We start from the raw sequence: 18,448 nt of genomic DNA on the forward strand, positions 1-18,448 counted from the left end.
AGGTCAGTTTTGATGTTTAAAAGAAAGTGGAAAAGAGTTTTTAAATTGTCAAAATGTCCTGTTTCAAAAACTGTGAAACAAAAAGTTAAATTTTAAATGGTCCCAAGAAAGTTCTGTTTCCTGCATAGACCAGGTTTACTCTTGCTGTGGAGAGTTCTGTTGTGCCAGAGCTACCGACTGTGGACCTTTTAATGGAGCTTTCGGTGATTTTTTAGATACCCTGGGCCCAAACCATCTACATATTTTGTTAGTCTTTAAAGTCCTACCAGACTATTTGTTGTTTTTTAAGTTTATCCTGTACAGACTAACTTGGCTACCTTTTGAAGTATTAAATACTTGGCACCATGACTTTGATATGGTAGTCTGTGGTAAGCCAGTGTCGGGGAGTGGATGACAGGTTTGATTTGCTCATAGTAGTTTGTGCTGCTGAGACCAGCTACAGCATTCTGTATGTGTGTTTCATGAGGATCTATGGTTTCATGACCATTCTTTGCTTTGAGATATTTCAGATTAAATTTTTCTAGGCATTCTGATACCTTGGTGATGAGTATGAGTATAAAAAAAAAAACCTTCTATATAGAACGGAATTTTACAGTTGGAACACCTTTTTTACAACTTTGAATAATTTCAGTACTTAATATAGTTAAACATATTAGGGATGTAAAATGCTGTTTAATTAGTTAACCTGTTAAATGTTCTAGCCCGGCTGGCTCTGGGCAAGGCTGCCGTCTCCCACTTTCTTAGGGGCGGGGAGCTGGCATTCCCACGCAGCACCCTGTCGGGCTGGAACAGCCCTTCATCTACAGCGGGCCACAGGGAGGGGACTGCTCCCCAGATACCTGTTAACTGTTGCCTGGTAAGCATCACCACATGGTTACCCATTAACATCCCTAAAACTCTTTTTGGAAATGTTTGCAAAGGACGTAATGTTTCTGTGTATTACTCTGAAATATCAGAATGGGTAACCAAGCAGTGACTTGTCAAAATGTACCTAAAAAGTTTGTGGTAGAACTGGGAGCAGAATCTTGATCTCCGAAATAGTACATCTATAGCATTAGCAATTTACCTCTAAGCACAGAGATCTGAACCAGGCCAACTGTAAAAAAAGAGACTAATGTTTAGCTACCTTTGTAAAGTGTTTTGAGAACTACAGATGAAAAATTACTAGGTAAGTACAAAGCATTGTTATCCACGTTTTTCATCTGGAGTAACTAAGATATAAAGGCTTTTAAATTAAATACTCATTTCTTTATACAGATACACTTCAGCCTCTTTAATCCGGCAACCTTGGGAAATTGCCTATGTTGGATTATGGAATTTTCTGGACAATAGGTGTTCATGTATACTTTTTGTTTTGAAGGTGAAAATAAAAACATTTTGCCAAGTGCTGAATTTGTATTTAACATGTGACGTAGACAACAATATATATGGAGTCCAGGAGGTGCAGGAGTGTGGTATGGCTGGGGACTCTGGGAGGAAAGGTGCATAATAGGATAGGCTTTGTGGGTCTGAGAAGGAAGAAGAGAAGAGTACATGAGGGGGGTGTAAGTGGCGTGCTTACCTGGAGCCCCCTTTCTGGGACACATGTGACTATATGCTCCCTGCTGCTCCCAGGCACCGCTCCCCACTTCTATGGGAGCAGTGAGGCGGGGAGGGAGGGGGGGATGGGACGCCTCCAGACAAGCACTTCACTGTGCTGCTGTTCCCCAGCTGGGGAGCAGGCGGAGTGGCAGTATGCAGAGCTGCTTCCTCGTCTCCCTGCCAGGGTTCAAACCATGGGTGTTCCTGGATTACACACAACCAGATTAGAGTGCTTGAAGCATAGTATGTGTGTTTGTTTAATGGTCAGTGTAAAATGTTTTATGCTATTAACTAATAATTTCCTTATGTGCATGGGTGTTTTTTAAATTATACCATAGGTGACAACCAAGTTTTCATTTAGCAAACTTAACTTGGTTTTCAATTATAATTCTTTGGTTTGGGAATTGTGGAATACTTCTAGTAATTAGATCAGAGAAATGGGGAGGGAAAATTCTAGAGTATTTCCTAAAGTGAGAAAACAAATAATAGAATTAAAAACATATATATCAAAAGCATATCTGAGTATAACTTCAGTTGATGGAAGGAAAAATATCTTCTGCGTAGTAGAACTGTGTCTAAATGTATGGCAGTTGAACATAGTTGATAGCTCATTCTCATGTAATGTAATTCTTTCACATAATAGGAGTATTAACAATGTGCCCCTGCCAATAATTTAGGAGTTTTCAGCATTTTGGCTTTAATAAATGGCATCAGAGTTACTTTGTTTTCCCAGCTTTCTACAAACACTCACAAACCAGACTGTGAGTGTTGTATAGTAGTGTATCTTTAGTTGATATAGTCTAATGGTGGGAGTCAGGCAAAGAGAAAAATGCTTTCGCTTCTTTGGTATGTGAATTAAAACCTTTTAAATCATGTACTTCAGTGCCATAAAAACAAAAGTGCCAAGATTTAGATGAGTGGTTCTCAACCTTTTTACTCTTCAAGTTTTTGAATGTGCCATCCTCCCAAATGAAAAGCTCTTTTTTATATATTTAACATGATTTTAAATGCTGGATACAAAGTGGGCATGAGGTCAAAACCCCGTCTGAGAATCCCTGTTTTAGATTAACATATTTGTAAAGGCTGTGTGCATGGCTGGTGGTGGTGATGAATGGCTGTGTTTAATTTTATTTTATTTTGCTGACTCATGGGAGAATAGCCAGCACACAGACAGCAGACTCGTAGATCCATTTGGCTGACTGGTAATCCTAGATTAGAGCAGTGGTTTTCAACTCTCTTGAGACACAGGACTTATTTGATAACCTTGAAGATCTGCTCTAACCCAGCAAATAGCTTTAGTGCAAAAACATCTAAATATTCTTAACTAAGGATGTTAAGGTGTGGGTAATTAGGTAATCATGTAGTTGATACAATCTGTATTGACTACAAGATTAATGGATAAGGAAAGGCACTACCCACAGTGAGGCTCGGCAGTTTAAATTTAGTAAGAGGTGAGTGCGCAGGGAGCCCGGCTCCTATTACATTTAAACTGCGGAGCCGCAGCAAGGGTAGCTTCTGGATCTGGGGTGAACTGGGACTGAGCCAGGCTTGTTCAGTCTTGGCATGCTCTGGGTCCAGCAGTCCCTGTCCACAATGGGTTTCAGTGGGGAGCTGGGATCCCCCACGGATAGGGGCTGCTGTGGAGCTGACTGACTAAGCAGAGCTGATTAATCACCTGTGAAGCTATGCTGCCCCCGCAGCTTAGAGGGAACATTGGCCTCAACACCACTTCACTTTGGCCCTCTGTCACGATAACAGGGAAGCCAGCGAGGCTAAGCTGGAGCACTGCTGCAATCCCATGCATCGGATTGCCTTGGAGCCAAGCCTAGCCAGCGTGCAGGAACTGAGCCATGAGAGCAGCCACCCCAGGGTGGTGGGCTCTGCAATCACCAGCCCTTTCTCCCTGCCACTGCTATGGCCCCCACTCTGCTGAGGGTAAGACTTGACCCCTTTCCCCAGACCTGAGTTCCCATCCTGGACTTGCCACAGAACACTCTGACACATTCAGGCAACACAATTTTGGGTCACAACCAATTGGTTAAGTAACTACAGGTTAGAAGTAGATTTTTTGTAAATGGATGAATCCATGTACTATTCAATAAACCTTCAACTTTTCACTGGTAATTCAATTGTACTTTTGTTTTATGCCATGTTTTCTTTTTTAGTATATCATGAGTGATTGAGAAAAATGTAAAACGGGGTATAAACCCTTTTGCAGTGAGTCTTGTCTTTATACCAGTCAGCAATTTGCCCTGTCGGAGTTGTTAGTTTAAAGGAAGGCAGTGGTGGAGGGTAGGGTTCACCACTGCATTCTGCAGGAGAACTCAAGCTTTTGCATGAAGATGTGCTTGATAAGGCTAGTTTGTGGGGAAGGGGGAAGAAATTTTCTTGAGGCCCAAGTTTTTTGATGAAGGGTTAAGTGTCTGGTTTTGTTCAATTTGTAATTTGTAACAAAGGTACCTATGACATATGATAAGTGCTTTTGTATATTTACACCTTTACAGGTGTCCATCATTTAGGCTTCAAGAAATCTCTTCTGAAAAAACATTCTTGTTTAATGTTTAAATAAAGTTTGAAATTGCCTTTCACTTACAAAAACCAACTGTTTGTAATGTTTCTAATCAGAGTATACCATAATCCATGCTACAGTACTTTTGGGGGTTTATAACTCGTTCTGCCATAAATGGCAGTCAGGCTGAAATTTTTACAATGATCAGCTTTTGGAGGACTTGGAATGTGAGGGCACAGCTATAACTCCAGATTTCAGCCTCTAGCTGTGATGTCTTATTTTCAGACAAAATGCTGCAGGAAAAAAGAGCTCAGTTAGGGCATGTCTACACTAGGAAATTATTTCAAAATAACTAAATTCGACTTAACTGCCAATTTTAGAAAATCAAACTAGCGTGTCCCCACTATGGGGAAGCCTCGAAATTAGTCCAAAGCAGGTTCCCTTAATGTGGACTCTCTACTCAACTTAAAACTCCAGGAAGCACTGGGGAGTAATTAGTTTGAATTAGTCTGGGGAGTAGTTATTTCAAAATAGCAGCACCGGAGTATCCACAATACTGCTATTTCAAAATAACTATTTCTAAATTAGTGTTATTCCCTGAGGAAAGCAGTGCAGAGTTTGAAATAAGTGGCCTATTATTTTGAAATAACAGGCTTGGTAGTGTGGACACTGTACTTTTAATGACCTAAAGGGGGTATTTTGAGAACTCCTTAGTGTAGACCAGGGCTATCGAACTGTTATTTCTTATTCTATCACAAAAAACACATTTCCTGTAAACGAGGTTTACAGGAGCGGTCGACAAAGGCTTCCCTTGTCGACCACGCCGTGTCTAGACTGTCGCGCTGTGCTGAATCAGCTGATTGTCGGCACAGCGTGGCGACCATTTTTATTTTAATGAAGCGGGGATTATTTAAATCCCCACTTCATTGACTATGTTGAACTACTCTAAATGGCTCCATCGACGGAGCCATATAGTCTAGATGCACCCTCGGGTGGGTGGGTGTGTGTGTCCGGAGCTTGGGGGAGAGGAGTTAGATGTGGTTGTTGTTAAGGTTCTGGGTTTCAGTGAGAAAAGAAGTGGAAAAGGAAATTCTAGGGAGTTTGCGGTAGAGGTGTGAAGTCTACAATATTTGAGTTTAATAACACATGAATAATTATTGCCATGTGATTTCCTGGAATTTTAGTGATGTTGGTGATTGAATTTGTCTTTAAGGAAACTTAACTCTGAGGGCCTGCAAAAAAATGTGTGTGCATGAGCTTAACTTTATGCATAAATAGTTCTATCTGAACCAATGAATCAACCCATGTATGTAAAATTATACAAGTATTTGATAGATTAGGTTCTTGTTTGCCAATTTTATTTATTTGTTACATAATATCAATTCTGAATGAACGGTCTCTCGGGACTGCTTTGTACTAAGTAATATGAGTTCTGTATAAATTACATTTAGCAGAACACATTTTAAATTCTAGAAAGCTTGGTACAAAGATTTTAAAAGTGTGTAATATCTGTTGGTAGATTTTCATTAGAGAAACTCAAAATACAGAACTTTACAAACATTAAGCCAATAATCCATCTTTTTTTACTGCCTTTACTATGTTAGAAGGGAATTTAAAGCTTAAAATTAATTCTGTGTAGACTTGCAAAATGACAATATACAAGTTTGCAGTTCCTCTTACTCAGGAGTACTACTTATTTTAAGGGCCTTTGTTTTATATTTGGGAACAAGAAAATATGAGAAGTGGAAGTGTAACCTGAGTGTTGAATCCTTCCCCATTTCTCCTCTTCTATTTAATATCTGGTCTCAGCATGAGCTGAAAACTGTGAAGCCAAATTATTCCATCTGTGTTATTAGTATTATGCTATATATTGGTATTCTTTTTCATAAATCTTGTAGCTGTAAAGGGAAGTTTTGAGGAGCTTGGGATCACCACCAGGTGGAATCAATTTGACTTAATTAAGGGCTTTTCAACAGACTACCATGAACCCTAATGCACACTTTTTTTTTTTTTTTTTTTTTTTTTTTTTTTTTTTTTTGGTGAGGAAGCCTGGAGTGTGTGGAGTTTTCTCAAAGACAAAGTATGGGGTGAAGTAATATTTTTGATTGGACCATCTTCGGTTGTTGAAAAAGACAAACTTTTGAGCTGCATAGAGCTCTTAGCTCAAAAGCTTGCCTCTTTTCAACAGCAGTTGGTCTCCAAAAAAAAAAATCTCACCCACCTTAGTCTCACAGCTACAACAAAACTGCAAACAACAATGGGGCTTTCTCAAACAGAGATTTGGCAAATAAGTGGGTCATTGAAATGAAAAGCAGATTTAACACCTTTGCCAAGCGCTTTGTATGCTTGTTTGAGATTCCATTGCAATGGGATATTTGCTAATCCAAAGACATAACCTCTCAATTCAAAAGCTTGTTTTAACTGGTTTGGGAAGGATTTTTATAATTGAGTGCGATGTACCTTTCTCCACCCAGTTTGGTGCCTCATACATCCAGAGATTATTTTGTTTACTTTGTTTGAAAGGTAGCATTTAGCAAAGGACCCTTCATTTAATTATTAGCAGGTCTTCAATGTAGGTGTCACATGAGTGTGACTAGGTATTGAAGGAAATTATATGTGACTAGGGGAATTTTAAACTTCTATTTTAGAAATGGAGCTTTTAGATATGGGTAATGACTGGGAACTGCTCCTCTTTTAAAAGTTGTTTTGTCGTCTTGTTTTAGCCCTGAAGAACCCTGTAGTAGAGAAACAAGGTGGGTGAGGTAATACCTTTCATTGGACCAACTTCTATTGGTGAAAGAAACAAGTTTTGATATGCTCATCATATGGAAGAAGGCAAGGACATTTAGGTTAAGTCTACACTAATGCTCTATGCTGACAACAGAGAGCTCTCCGGTCAGGGTTTCCCAACCTGTGAGTCGGGCGGGACCCAAATATGGGTCGCCATTACATTTCAAAAGGGTTGCCAAGTGTCTCCCCAAGAGGCTCTGCTCCCTCTCTCTCCTCCCCCCATTTTTGAATTGCCTTGGGCCACCAAGTCTTCCTGAATTGTCAAAATGGGTCCCCATCTGGAAAAGTTTGGGAATCACGGTCATAGAGGTAATGAGCGTGGAGGGTCTTTAACATCCTTACTGTGGACTGGTGATCCCCAGGATATGGAAGGGTTGGGCTGGGATGTACGGCAATGTCTGGAAGCCAGTGACCTTGCAAGTAGGCCTTAGGAAATAAGTGGAAGTTCTTCCTTGGGTTTATTGTTTGGGGAGGCGGGGCAATGGGGATGGCTGTACTCTTCAATGCAGCCTTCTGTTGGCTTCTTTTTTTAGGGCCTTCCATTTCAGTGAGTTGTTCTCTTTAGCCAAAGGAAAGTCTTCGGGGAGGGTTCTTTCAATACCAAAGGTGTTTGACCTAGTTTCTGCTTTTGCATGACTCTCTTTTTGAGTTTCGGTCATTGAAGATATCCTAGTTAATCTTACCTTATTTCATATCTTTAAACTGCCAACTTTCTTAAACCAGTCTTGTGCTGGGACAACCTCGTGCCTCTTTTGCATGGGCTATGTATCATTTGTTATTCCCCTAGGGGAGAATGACTTGGGAGTGTGTTCCAGACTCCAAGGGTACATCTAAACTACATGGCTCCGTCGACGGAGCCATGTAGATTTGTTTATTTGGCAAAGGGAAATGAAGCCGCGATTTAAATAATCGCGGCTTCATTTAAATTTACATGGCTGCCGCGCTGAGCCGACAATCAGCTGATCAGCTGTTTGTTGGCTCAGCGCGCTAGTCTGGACACTCCCCTGTCGAAATGAAAGCCTTTTATCGACATCCCCCGTAAACTTCATCCTACGAGGCATAAGGGGGATGTCGATAAAAGGCTTTCAGGTCAGCGTGGCAGCCATGTAAATTTAAATGAAGCCGCGATTATTTAAATTGCGGCTTCATTTCCCTTTGCCTATTTGTCTAATCTATATGCCTCCATCGATGGAGGCATGTAGTCTAGACACACCCCAAGTGATTTGGAAAGCTAAGTGGGATACTGGACTGCTGGTGAACATATTTCCCATTGTGAGGATAGTATGGTTGGAGATATTAGTGCATAGTACTTAGCAAACTGTTCACCCACAAAAAAGTTGGATAGGGCTTGAAGGAAGGCCAACTGTAAAGTATATGGACATGGCTGGATTCCTGAGGGGGCCGTGTTATCAGCCCCAGGTACAGCTAGTTGAGCTTTAACAAGAGGATGGGAGTGCACTTCTCTTGTGTAGATGGTTATTTTTTCCCTGCGTAATCTCAGTAATGGGTTGGCTGAACTTCTAGGGTAGTCTGTGTGGAGTGGAGGCAGACAATCAGTTGCTGGCACCTCTTTGTGGCAAGTGCCCAATGTGAGAACTCACTGATTCAGGCTCCAGATCAAAAAGGTAACATAGTGGCCACCTCCTTAGTGATGGAGGCATCACATCTCTCCTTCTGGGGACTAATGCGAACTAGGGACTGGGGAACTGCCCTTGCAGGGGGACTGTCCACCAATGTGCTTGACGTAAGTGCAGGCTGAGGGTCACGGAGATTTAATGTTCTGCTTCTCCCATGACACTATAAAATATCATGAACAACAAGGGCTGTATTAATTCTTTCCTTACACCCCACCACCCCACCACAAAGTGCAGTAAAACACGGATGCCACTTTGCATTCTTCCCTCTTTGGGGAGAAAGGTAACATGCCTAGAGACCCTCATAGTGTAATGACTGGCTCTCCCTGAAGTGGGAGCCCCCAAGAATTGGCAAAGGATCAGTGGGGTATCAGTGTGGTTCTACCCTAACAGGAACTTTGGATGTAATTTGATTAATGAAGTTGCACCTGGTTCAAACTCATATTAAGGGCAGATCTACAGTACAATTTACATTGATGCAGGTGAATCAGTGCGCAGCTGTGCCACAGTAGTGCATCATGAAGACACTCTAAGCCAATGGGAGAGAGCTCTCCTGTCAGTTTAGTAAGTCCACCTGCATGAGACACAGTAGCTGTTGGTGGGAGAAGCTCTCTAGTTGACACTATCCTGTCTATATGGAAGATTATGGTCTGTGTAAACATGTCACTCTGGAGATAGGCGTTAGCTCCATAAGTGTTCAGGGGCTCAGTCCTTGCAGAGAAAAAAGGGGGTGATCAATACCCACGGAGCTGGCCAGGGCCACTGCTTTGGTGGCCGGGGGTCTGCACACCAATCAGGTATTCAGCCGCTGGTCCTGCACCCCCATGAGTTGTTCAGCAATTCTGCTGCTCACCTGTTGAGCGGGGCTGTTTCAGGGCCTGCTCCTCTCTGTCCCCTTCCCTTTCCTCTCCCCCCCCCCCCCCCCCCCACACACTGCCCTTACTGAAGAAGAGGGCAGAGAAGGGAAGGGGAGCCATCAGCAGAGTAGGACTCAGGGGAGAGGATAGAGCAGGGATGGGAAGAGGATGGAATGGGGGCTGGGCCTTGAGGAAGGGGTGGAGCCAGTGTGGGTCACCTACCAGCAAACCAAAAAGTCAGGGTCAGTGGATTTTTCATGCCCCTGAGTGATACCATTATACCAAAATAAAAGTGTACTGAAGACAAACCAAGGACAATACTTATGCCACTCAAGGTGTAAAAATGACCTGACATAAGTTTTGCTGGAATAAGTGGCAGTGTACACATGGCTCTGTCACTCTCCTGCTGGAGTAACTACTGCTACTCATTGGAAGTAGATGACCGAGACAGCGGTTCCCAACCCTTTGCAGATGGGGACCCATTTTGACAATTCAGGAAGACTTGGTGACCCAGGGCAAATAAAAAAAAAAAGTGTGAATGGCTCCTTAAGAGCCACCTGGGGAGACACCTGGCGACCCTTGTGAAATGTAATGGTGACCCATATTTGGGTCCTGTCCTATAGGCTGGTGTAAGGTAGAGATGTGTGGAGCTAGTGTTCCCATGGCTGTGGTTATTGCTTCCAACAACATACTTCTTGTGCTAATGCTCTGACTCTCTTGACCTGCAACTGAGAGTACATTAGCTACTATGCCGTTGTTCAGACCAGGCACCTGCTTGGCAGTGATATAAATAATGCATGCATGTTTCTGTTTGGTGGTGTTAATTGTTAGACATCTCTACACAGCAGAGAGTGCTTTGAGAGCCTTAGTCACACTAAGGATTCCATGCAGATGGAGTCACTACTTTCCCTCCTCCTCCGCCCCCCAGCTAGGAAGGCTAATCTCTCACTTTCACAGGTGGTGATAGAGACATGAGAGAAATTAAATTCCTGATGTCCTGTCCTTAAATCATTCCCGCAAGAATGGAATTAAATGCATTCCAGCTATTCTCAAAGAGAGTACAGAAACAGACACACCTCCATTGAGATTGCAATGTTCACTTTTCACAGCCATTGGCCATCTGGAGCAAGTAGGATTCAATCCCCAGGGTGGTTCTGCTCATTCAGTACCTGTTTCACACTTTTCACATTTGAGGGCACAGGAGGAGAGGGGGGAAAGTTCCAAAGCTGAACCATTTCGACCATTCAGGTCCCTGGTAATGAGTGTTCAGTTCATCTCTAGAAAATGACTAGTGCACTCATGCTGTAGCCAAGTCCAGTAAACACCCACTTGCCTGGAATAATTCTGCACTGACACTAGCTGCTGGGTTTGGACAGGATTGGTATTAAGGACAAAGATAGATATGCCGAATAATAGATTATTAGTATAATCTAATAATCCAGACATTGGCTACAGAAGCGGGTTAAGGTTCCAGCTACACTAATCTCTTGCTGTGAGGCTCCCTTTAGGACATGGGACTTAAGGAGTATTCCTCAAATTCTCTCATTTAACAGACCATACTTCAACAACTGGCGTGGTTTCTTGAGCATTGAGAAACAGAGGTACATCAGGGGCTACCTTGTGTATCCCTATCCGCAGAATGGCAGAAATTCTAATGGAGAAGTGGCTCCTAACTTGACAAGCAGATAGCAGAGTCACTTTGGTTCTGTAAGCAACCATTCTTTGGAGGGGGGATGTCTCAGCTGGGAAATTACTATATAAACCAAAATAAGCCAACAGATCAGTTCTACACAGTCTCACATACAAGATTCTTCTTGCCACTGATACCAATGGATGGTTAGCACAGGGCTTTTTAAGCAACTTTCAGTAGATGATTATTCATACTTCATTGTCTTGGTTTCCATTGGGCAAGGTGGGGCTCAGCAAGGTGAGGGAGTAGTCATTTGCCTTCCAATTGCAAACAATTGTCCTCCTCCAGCCTTTACATTAGAATTTAAAAGGCTGCACACAGATTCTTGCATTTCAGGGGAAGGATAAGAGATAATGAGTATGTTTAGGAGTGGAAATGTTCTATGCATAGGATGAGACTAGACACATGATAGAGTCTAAGGTCCTATCTACAATAAGGAATTTTTCCCTAGTAGAACTATGTAAATGTGCAAAATAAATCTGTAACTAAAGAGAATCTAAAACCCCAAATGAATTGAATTAAGAACCTAAGTGACCCTGGTGTTGCTTTGGTCTTTAATTCAATTAATTCTTGGGGTTTTTTTGGAAAATAAAATGAAAATATGCATGCTTCATTTAAATCATTGCTCTCAGGTGGAGCTGAGGCTGAGGGGTTCAAGTAAGCAGACTACCTGGGGAGAGAAGTGTTCCAGCAGGCGTAGCTGGGGAGGGGTGAATGTCGACCAGGGCAGATCCTGGTTCATGTGCCCCCTGCACTCCTCTGCCAGATTGAGGAATGGAGCGTGCACTTTCCCCTCACTCCCTGAGGAAAGAGAACAGCCAGCAATGTCCTTGTATAAATTGGGGGAAACTTCAGCCCCACCCCCTATGATAGTGTTTCTTAAACTTTTTAAGACCAAGGAACACCAAACAATTTTTTTTATGAGGAACACCAAGGATTTTTTCTTGAGGGGAAGAAAAAAAGTGTGTGTGGTGGGGGGAAGGGTTGGAGGGAAAGTTATTGAGCAAAAAAAAAAAAAATGTTGCCTGCCCCTTTAAGGGTGGCCATTTTCAATTCTGTTATTCTCTGCGGCACACCTCCAACTGCCTTGTGGCACACCGGTGTGTTGTAGAGCACAGTTTAAGAAACACTGCCCTATAAACAGCACCTAAGAGATGGGGGGCTCAGGGCTTTGGCAGACTCAGATGTGGGAGGGGTCATGCCTCCAGCCAGTCCCTTTCACCTGCCTGGTGATTCTGTCTTGTTTCTGTATGGTTTTGTGTCCCCCCCCATTAGGGATTTTAGCAAAGGGTGGTTTTTGGATACATTTTTCAGTGGTTACATATTTACATGTGGAGGGTGGCAGGCAGGAGTTCGTGCTCATGCAGAGACCAGCCTGATACAGAGGCAGTGAAGGATGGGTGCTTGCCCCATCCCAGCCCTCCCTCTCGTCCCCCTGGCATGACCAAATCCATACCTTGCTTTAAGTTATGAGAAGATGAAGCTATATACCAAATTTGGTCGTTAGGAAGAGTTCTTGAACAAATGGAGAGACAGATTGAACTTGCTCGCAGACAAACTCTTTCAAATATATAGTCGATTAGACAACACCGTTCTGACATATATAAAACACTGCATTCAAAAATCACGCATAGAGATTTATGTCTCTTACTGCTGCCATGTTGGAAAACGAAAATGTACATGAATCATGTAAATCATTGCTCTGGGGTGGAGGTGGGGATAAGGGGTTCAGTATGCAGGCTGCTCCCAGGAGAGAGGACCACCCCGGCCCTCCTTCACCACAGCAGCTTGGAGCCTGTGAGAAGCACCTCTCCTTGGCTGTTGCAGCTGTGTGCAGCAGATGCAGCCAGGGTAGGGATGCATGTCTCCTGGCTGAGGCAAGTCCAGGTTAGGCTGAGTGGAGGCCATGGAAGAGCTACTTGTTCCCTGGCAGCCGCAGCTCTGGGACAGCTCCAGGTTCAATGCCATATAGTGTGTGTATATATGTATATGTAGAAGCGGTAAATAATATTTTACTTTGTAAAAATAGAGAAGGAATGATGCCATGGATCTTGATACGTTTCATCCTCTCTCTCTCTCTCCCCCCTCCCCTTTACTTTCTCCACCCTACCCTTGCCAATACAGATTTTACAGAAGAATGGACAGATATCCAACATCAATGGCATAGCAGAAGAGCAAGTGGAGCTGAACCTACAGCCAGGGGAGTTGAATGGACAGCAGGCAGAAGTAGCTGTAATTGATGGTAAGTAAAAGACTATTGAGAATGGACAAGTTACAGAGCACTGAGTGCTGAAGTCAAGGATAGTTAGATGGACTTGGAATATGAAATAAGAATCTATTAGCTATTTCCTATAGAGCACTGAGTTGTAGTGTTGTATCGCATGCATTTTTCAGGGCACACTGTCGTCAGAGCTTTGCCTTCACCAAATAGCAAATCCCATTACATATTAAATCAGTGAAAATGTCCCAAGTGTTGTATTTCAGGAATGGCTTCTCCATTTCCACAAAGAGCGTTCTAATCAATCCTTGCTCTGCCTCTGATTGCCTGTTCACAGTACCCAGAACAGATCTTGACTTAGTGGATTTAGGTAAACTGGGAAAAATATTTTGAGAATGTATGAGATTCAGCTTTCATAATCTGGTAAGAATCACTGCCATTTCCACCACCCACTTGCAGAATAGAGGACAGGTTAGACAACATGATATGGTGCAAGGTATGGCATTATTAAATAACCCAGAGGGGATCATACGACAGTGCCGTGTTTCCAAGTGCCCTGAGTTACTGCACTTGTAAGATTTTTATTGAAGTCGTAGTGCTTATTTTCACATAACTGTATTACATAGAGCCCGGGTACAACTGTGTCTGAAGTCTGTGCATGTAGGACTGGGCTTTGTCTCTCAGAATTTCTGTGAGTTGTCCAAGATTATGCTCTATATTCCTGTTCTTAATGTCACATAACTTCAATTTGTCATGTAACATCATGACAAAGGGACAGAAAAGCAACTTTATTTAATAACAGTGGACAGCCTGGCTGCAATAACTGTCTGCCAGCACCATTCCAAAATAAATGTAAACAATGTAAGATCTATAGTCAATCCACTGTTAGGAACTGTGAAGAGTGGAAAATGCACTGTACTTGGGGTTATGTTCTCTTAGTTCTAGCTGTAGTCTAACTATAGAACAAGGAGAAAATGAGACCATCTAATACATGTTGTTGTTGTTGTTCTATAATGTGCCACTGTAGGTAAATCTGCCTGTGTGTATGAGTAGAAATGTAAGAGTGTAACTGTTCCAACTGGCATCTGGGAGCTTGATGGGAGCCCGTGGTGGCCAGGAGCCTGCGGCGGTGGGGTTGGCTGCTAGGAGCCTGCGGTAGTCAGGAGCCCGCAGCAGAGGGCCTGACTACGGGGATCCTGAGAGAGGGGCAGGTGGGAGACCTCTCCAGCCTCCTTCCCTCCCTACTCTTACATCCCTGATAAAATATTTAGCTGTATAACCAATAGAATTTTGATAGGTTTCCCACCTTTGGTAAAACCAAAGGCCAGGGGAGAGGGGGCGATATGGCCCCTGGCTTGCCTGGATCTGGGCTCTGAGCCACAGAGTTTCTCCCAAGCACTGGGGAGCCCACGCTGGTGCTCTAATCCCCCTACTGTCCTACCGTAGGGCTGCAGCACATAAACTCTACTAACTTGGGCCCCTGAGGCTCTGGTATGTGAGGGGATGTGGGGAGTATCTTTCTGCTTCTCAGTCTGGGATCACATCAGTGACAGTGTGACAGATTTTTTTGTTTGTTTGTTTGTTTGGGGGGTCTCATTAGTCTAGTCCTCCAGTTACTGGCCCCGTCGGGCCTCGTGGGACTACTCCCTTGGCTGCTACTGCTGACGCTGCTCCAGTTGGCTGGAGTGGTAGGCAGTAGAGGAGGGGAAGGAGGACTCGGGCCCGCCCTCTCTCCCGAATCCCAACCCAGGGCCATAAGGTCGAGGGGCAGCCGAGCCTCCCCCTGCGACCTGACTGACAGGGTGCTGCCCCTTAACTCATCAGTCCATGGGTTTACCTCCCTAGCCCTACCCTGGGCCGCATCCTCCCCCTCTTGGCTCACCAGGCTCCACGTCCGCTGGGTGTTCTTTCCCGACGTCCTCAATATACCACGCCCTTTTGTTGGCAGTCTCCCGCACCCTGGACCTTTCCTGTCTTAGTCCCTCTTCAACTCCTTCTTCCTTTCTCCGTCTATTCTCCTCCCGCGTCTTTGTCCGCCTTCCCCTTACCCCCCATGTTTCCTCTAGCCTCCCTTTTATTCCCCTGGCCTCTGCTCCTGTTCGGCCTTTGGCGTCCCCGCTGACGTCACCCCACCCACAGCCCGTAGGGGACGTACTGCGCCACCCGACCATGCCTCCCTGGTCGGCCCCAAGTGCACCGGCTCTGTCAGCTGGGGCGGTGTGCGGTTGCCCAGCAACACCGGGTGGGCCAGCCCCTTGTGCGGCACCACCAGCGCATGCCCCGGGCCTCGCCTCCTGGGACTCCCCAGCCCTGTTTGGTGGGAACGGCGTTGAGCTGTTCTGCTGCCCTGGCTCAGCTGCGCGGGGCAACGGTTTCCACCTCGCATTGCTTTGCCGCCAGCCCCCTGTAAGGAGGGACGAGCTGCAAGTGCGGGACTCTGCCACAGGATGGCTTTTTGCTTCTCACTTGTGTGCGACACCCTACTGATTTTTTTTGTGGGTCAGCAGTCCCTGACCCAAAAAAGGTTCCCTACCCGTAGGTTACATGGTTAATGTTCTTGTATATTGTTTTTAAAGCCCTAATGAGGAGGGCCATAGTGAGGGTACTTTGAGGCTGGCATGTAGTCTGCAAAAAAGCTCAAAAAGCTTCTATAATCTCATGGTTACTTTACAAATATCTGTTTCTCCATATCTTTGTCAAGATTCTCCTTATGGGTCAGAAGTCTGTTTCCCCTGTGGCTCAGAAATCTTATCTCTGTATCTCTGAAGGCTTATAAGCAGCATTATCCTCTTTGAATTTCTTTCTTCAGCTCCATTTAATGTGCTGCTCATTGTTCTCCTTTCCTTTCACAATTCCACTGAGATTTCATCTGTGATTCTATGTTGTTTCCTTCATATTTTGCTAAGGGCTCTGCCCTTTTAGCTACTGTATTGCTACTCATTTATCTTGCTTGAGCTGGACGAACATTTCTGGGTTCTTTCTCCTAATACTAGTGGGTTTTGAAAAGAAAAATAAAGCAAAATGTTGAAAGAAATGGGAATGTGTGTTGCATTGCTTTTTCATCAGTGGATTTCTTTTTGCTTCAAAGGAGTCTTAACCTCTACAGTTCTCAGTCTGTGAGGATGCTCTAGACAGCCCTTTGTTTGAAAAAAGAAGCAGCAATATCCAAATGCTGTCCCATAACCAGTGCTTTTTGTTTTCTGGTAGGATGGGGAATGGGCAGGAGAGCCGACAACCTCTGTGGGCCCCTGGGGAGGGGGAGGGAAACTAGCTCCGCGCTCCCCTGAAGGGGCATGGCCTTGGGTGAAAGGGGCAGAGCCAAGTGCAGCCAGCCCTCTGCATTGATGATTTAAAGAGCCCTGGGCCTCTTTAAATCACTGGGCCCTGGGGCCCCCTGTCACTGGGCCTGGGTGTGGATCTGTGCAAATAGTCTATCCATAAGGCTATTTCTGGAAGGCACCAAGAGTCACATAAATGCCCAGTAGAGGCCATCTGAAAAATGTTTCTTCTAAAGCTACGTCTACACTGTGCACCTCTTTATCAGGTTGTGTAGGGTACGTGTAGGTACACAGCCTGCATCCTTACTGATGTACATAGCTACATACCAGCAAAAGGCTCTGGTAGATGGGAGGAAGCAGAGCAAGGCTATAGCAGGAAGCTGCTATAGCCCGCTGGTTCTGACAGCTAGCTCCCTGTTGCATGAGTCTTTCTCTGCAGCCAAGAAAGACTCTGAAAAGTCCTTCTGACAGGAAAAGTCTTCAGCACCTTTGAGGCAGAGGACCACTACCCTGATAAAAATACCAGTGTAGGCAGGGAGGTACTGTTTGGGCATGTAGAGAGCTGTAAAGGGCACATTCCTGAATACATACTCAGAGGGTTTAGAAGTGCCTTACTCACCTAAGTAGTGCCTCAGTGTCTACCCTGTTATTTTTACCTTTTAAAGGAGCTAGCCACATCTGTACACTACACACAACTGTAAGGAGAGTGCAGTCTAGACATATACCAGGGGTTCCAGTGAGGGAAAGGAAGGCTCGGCTAATTTAAATGGTGGTACATATTGATTTGTCCTGGGTGACAACCCAGAGGAAACTTTTGTGGAGGTGAGGGAAAAGCAGTATTTAATTTAATTGCAAATTTAAGGCTAGCTGATTGAGATTGTTGGGAGCTGATTCCTGAAAGCTTAGGGAAGATTAGGGCTCAGATAATTATAAACAATGGCAGATTTCCAGCCCTGAATGTGTTGACTTCCACTGAGTACCATGAACGGATCCAAGCTCTCTTCCTCTCATCCCCCTCCCCAATCTGTCTTATGGGCCATCACAGTAAATATTGCTGACTTCAAAGTGTTGTAGAACAGCTCAAAAATTAAAATTTTATTGCAGATAAATAAATGCTTGAGTTGGAGTGTGCAGCAGTAGTGCGTGGACACATTCAAACAATGAACCAGGAATTTCAAAGACAGAAATAGCAGTTTAGTGCCTAACTCCCATGGAAGCTTGATATGAGATAGACACTTGCCCCTTCTGCCTCCTCTTTACCGCTGTAATTTACAAGCTGTGTCCTGATGCTGCTGTTGTAATAAGGGAAAAACTGGAACAAATGCAAGTGGTTATAGGGCAGGGATGAATGTTCACCATGTGCATCTGTGGCTTCTTAAGTGCTTACAAATGTATTGTTTTTCATTTGGGATAATTTACACATTTGAGTTATTCCAATAAAGACAAGACACTTCAGTTTTACCATGGATCAAGGTCAACCTGAGGTGGGGCACAGTCCTGTACTTTCACAATAAAATTAAAGAGCTTTTTTTCACTACATTTTTACCTCAAATTAGTTCTCAAACATTAATTGTCCTAAGGTAAAATATACATTTTTGTAGGAGCAAAGACAAAGCTTATGACAAGTTCCTGAGTTCCTGGGCTCAATGGTTAGCATGCACGGTTACACACAGGCTCCATCGGCTCACACTACAGGCAGTCCCCGGGTTACGTACAAGATAGGGACTGTAGGTTTGTTCTTAAGTTGAATCTGTATGTAAGTCGGAACTGGCGCCCAGATTCAGCCGCTGCTGAAACTGACCGCCAGTTCTGACTTACATACAGAATCAACTTAAGAACCCCAAGCGTCCCCAAGTCAGCTGCTGCTGAAACTGATCAGCAGCTGATTCCA

At 44.1% G+C, this 18,448-nt stretch overlaps 1 protein-coding gene across 2 annotated transcripts in view; it reads left to right on the top strand.

The window, feature by feature from the left end:
• The window catches only part of AKAP12 (A-kinase anchoring protein 12), a 123,126-nt gene that overhangs the window by 56,864 nt on the left and 47,814 nt on the right, over positions 1–18,448 (top strand). For both annotated transcript variants that reach the window (XM_075924435.2, XM_075924436.2), the window contains exon 2: positions 13,186–13,303. In XM_075924435.2, coding sequence (XP_075780550.2) covers positions 13,186–13,303 — 118 coding nt within the window. The remainder of the gene's footprint in view (positions 1–13,185; positions 13,304–18,448) is intronic.

The sequence above is a fragment of the Pelodiscus sinensis genome, chromosome 3 (genome assembly GCF_052426305.1).
Source record: "Pelodiscus sinensis isolate ZL-2025 chromosome 3, ASM5242630v1, whole genome shotgun sequence".
Taxonomy (NCBI): domain Eukaryota; kingdom Metazoa; phylum Chordata; order Testudines; family Trionychidae; genus Pelodiscus; species Pelodiscus sinensis.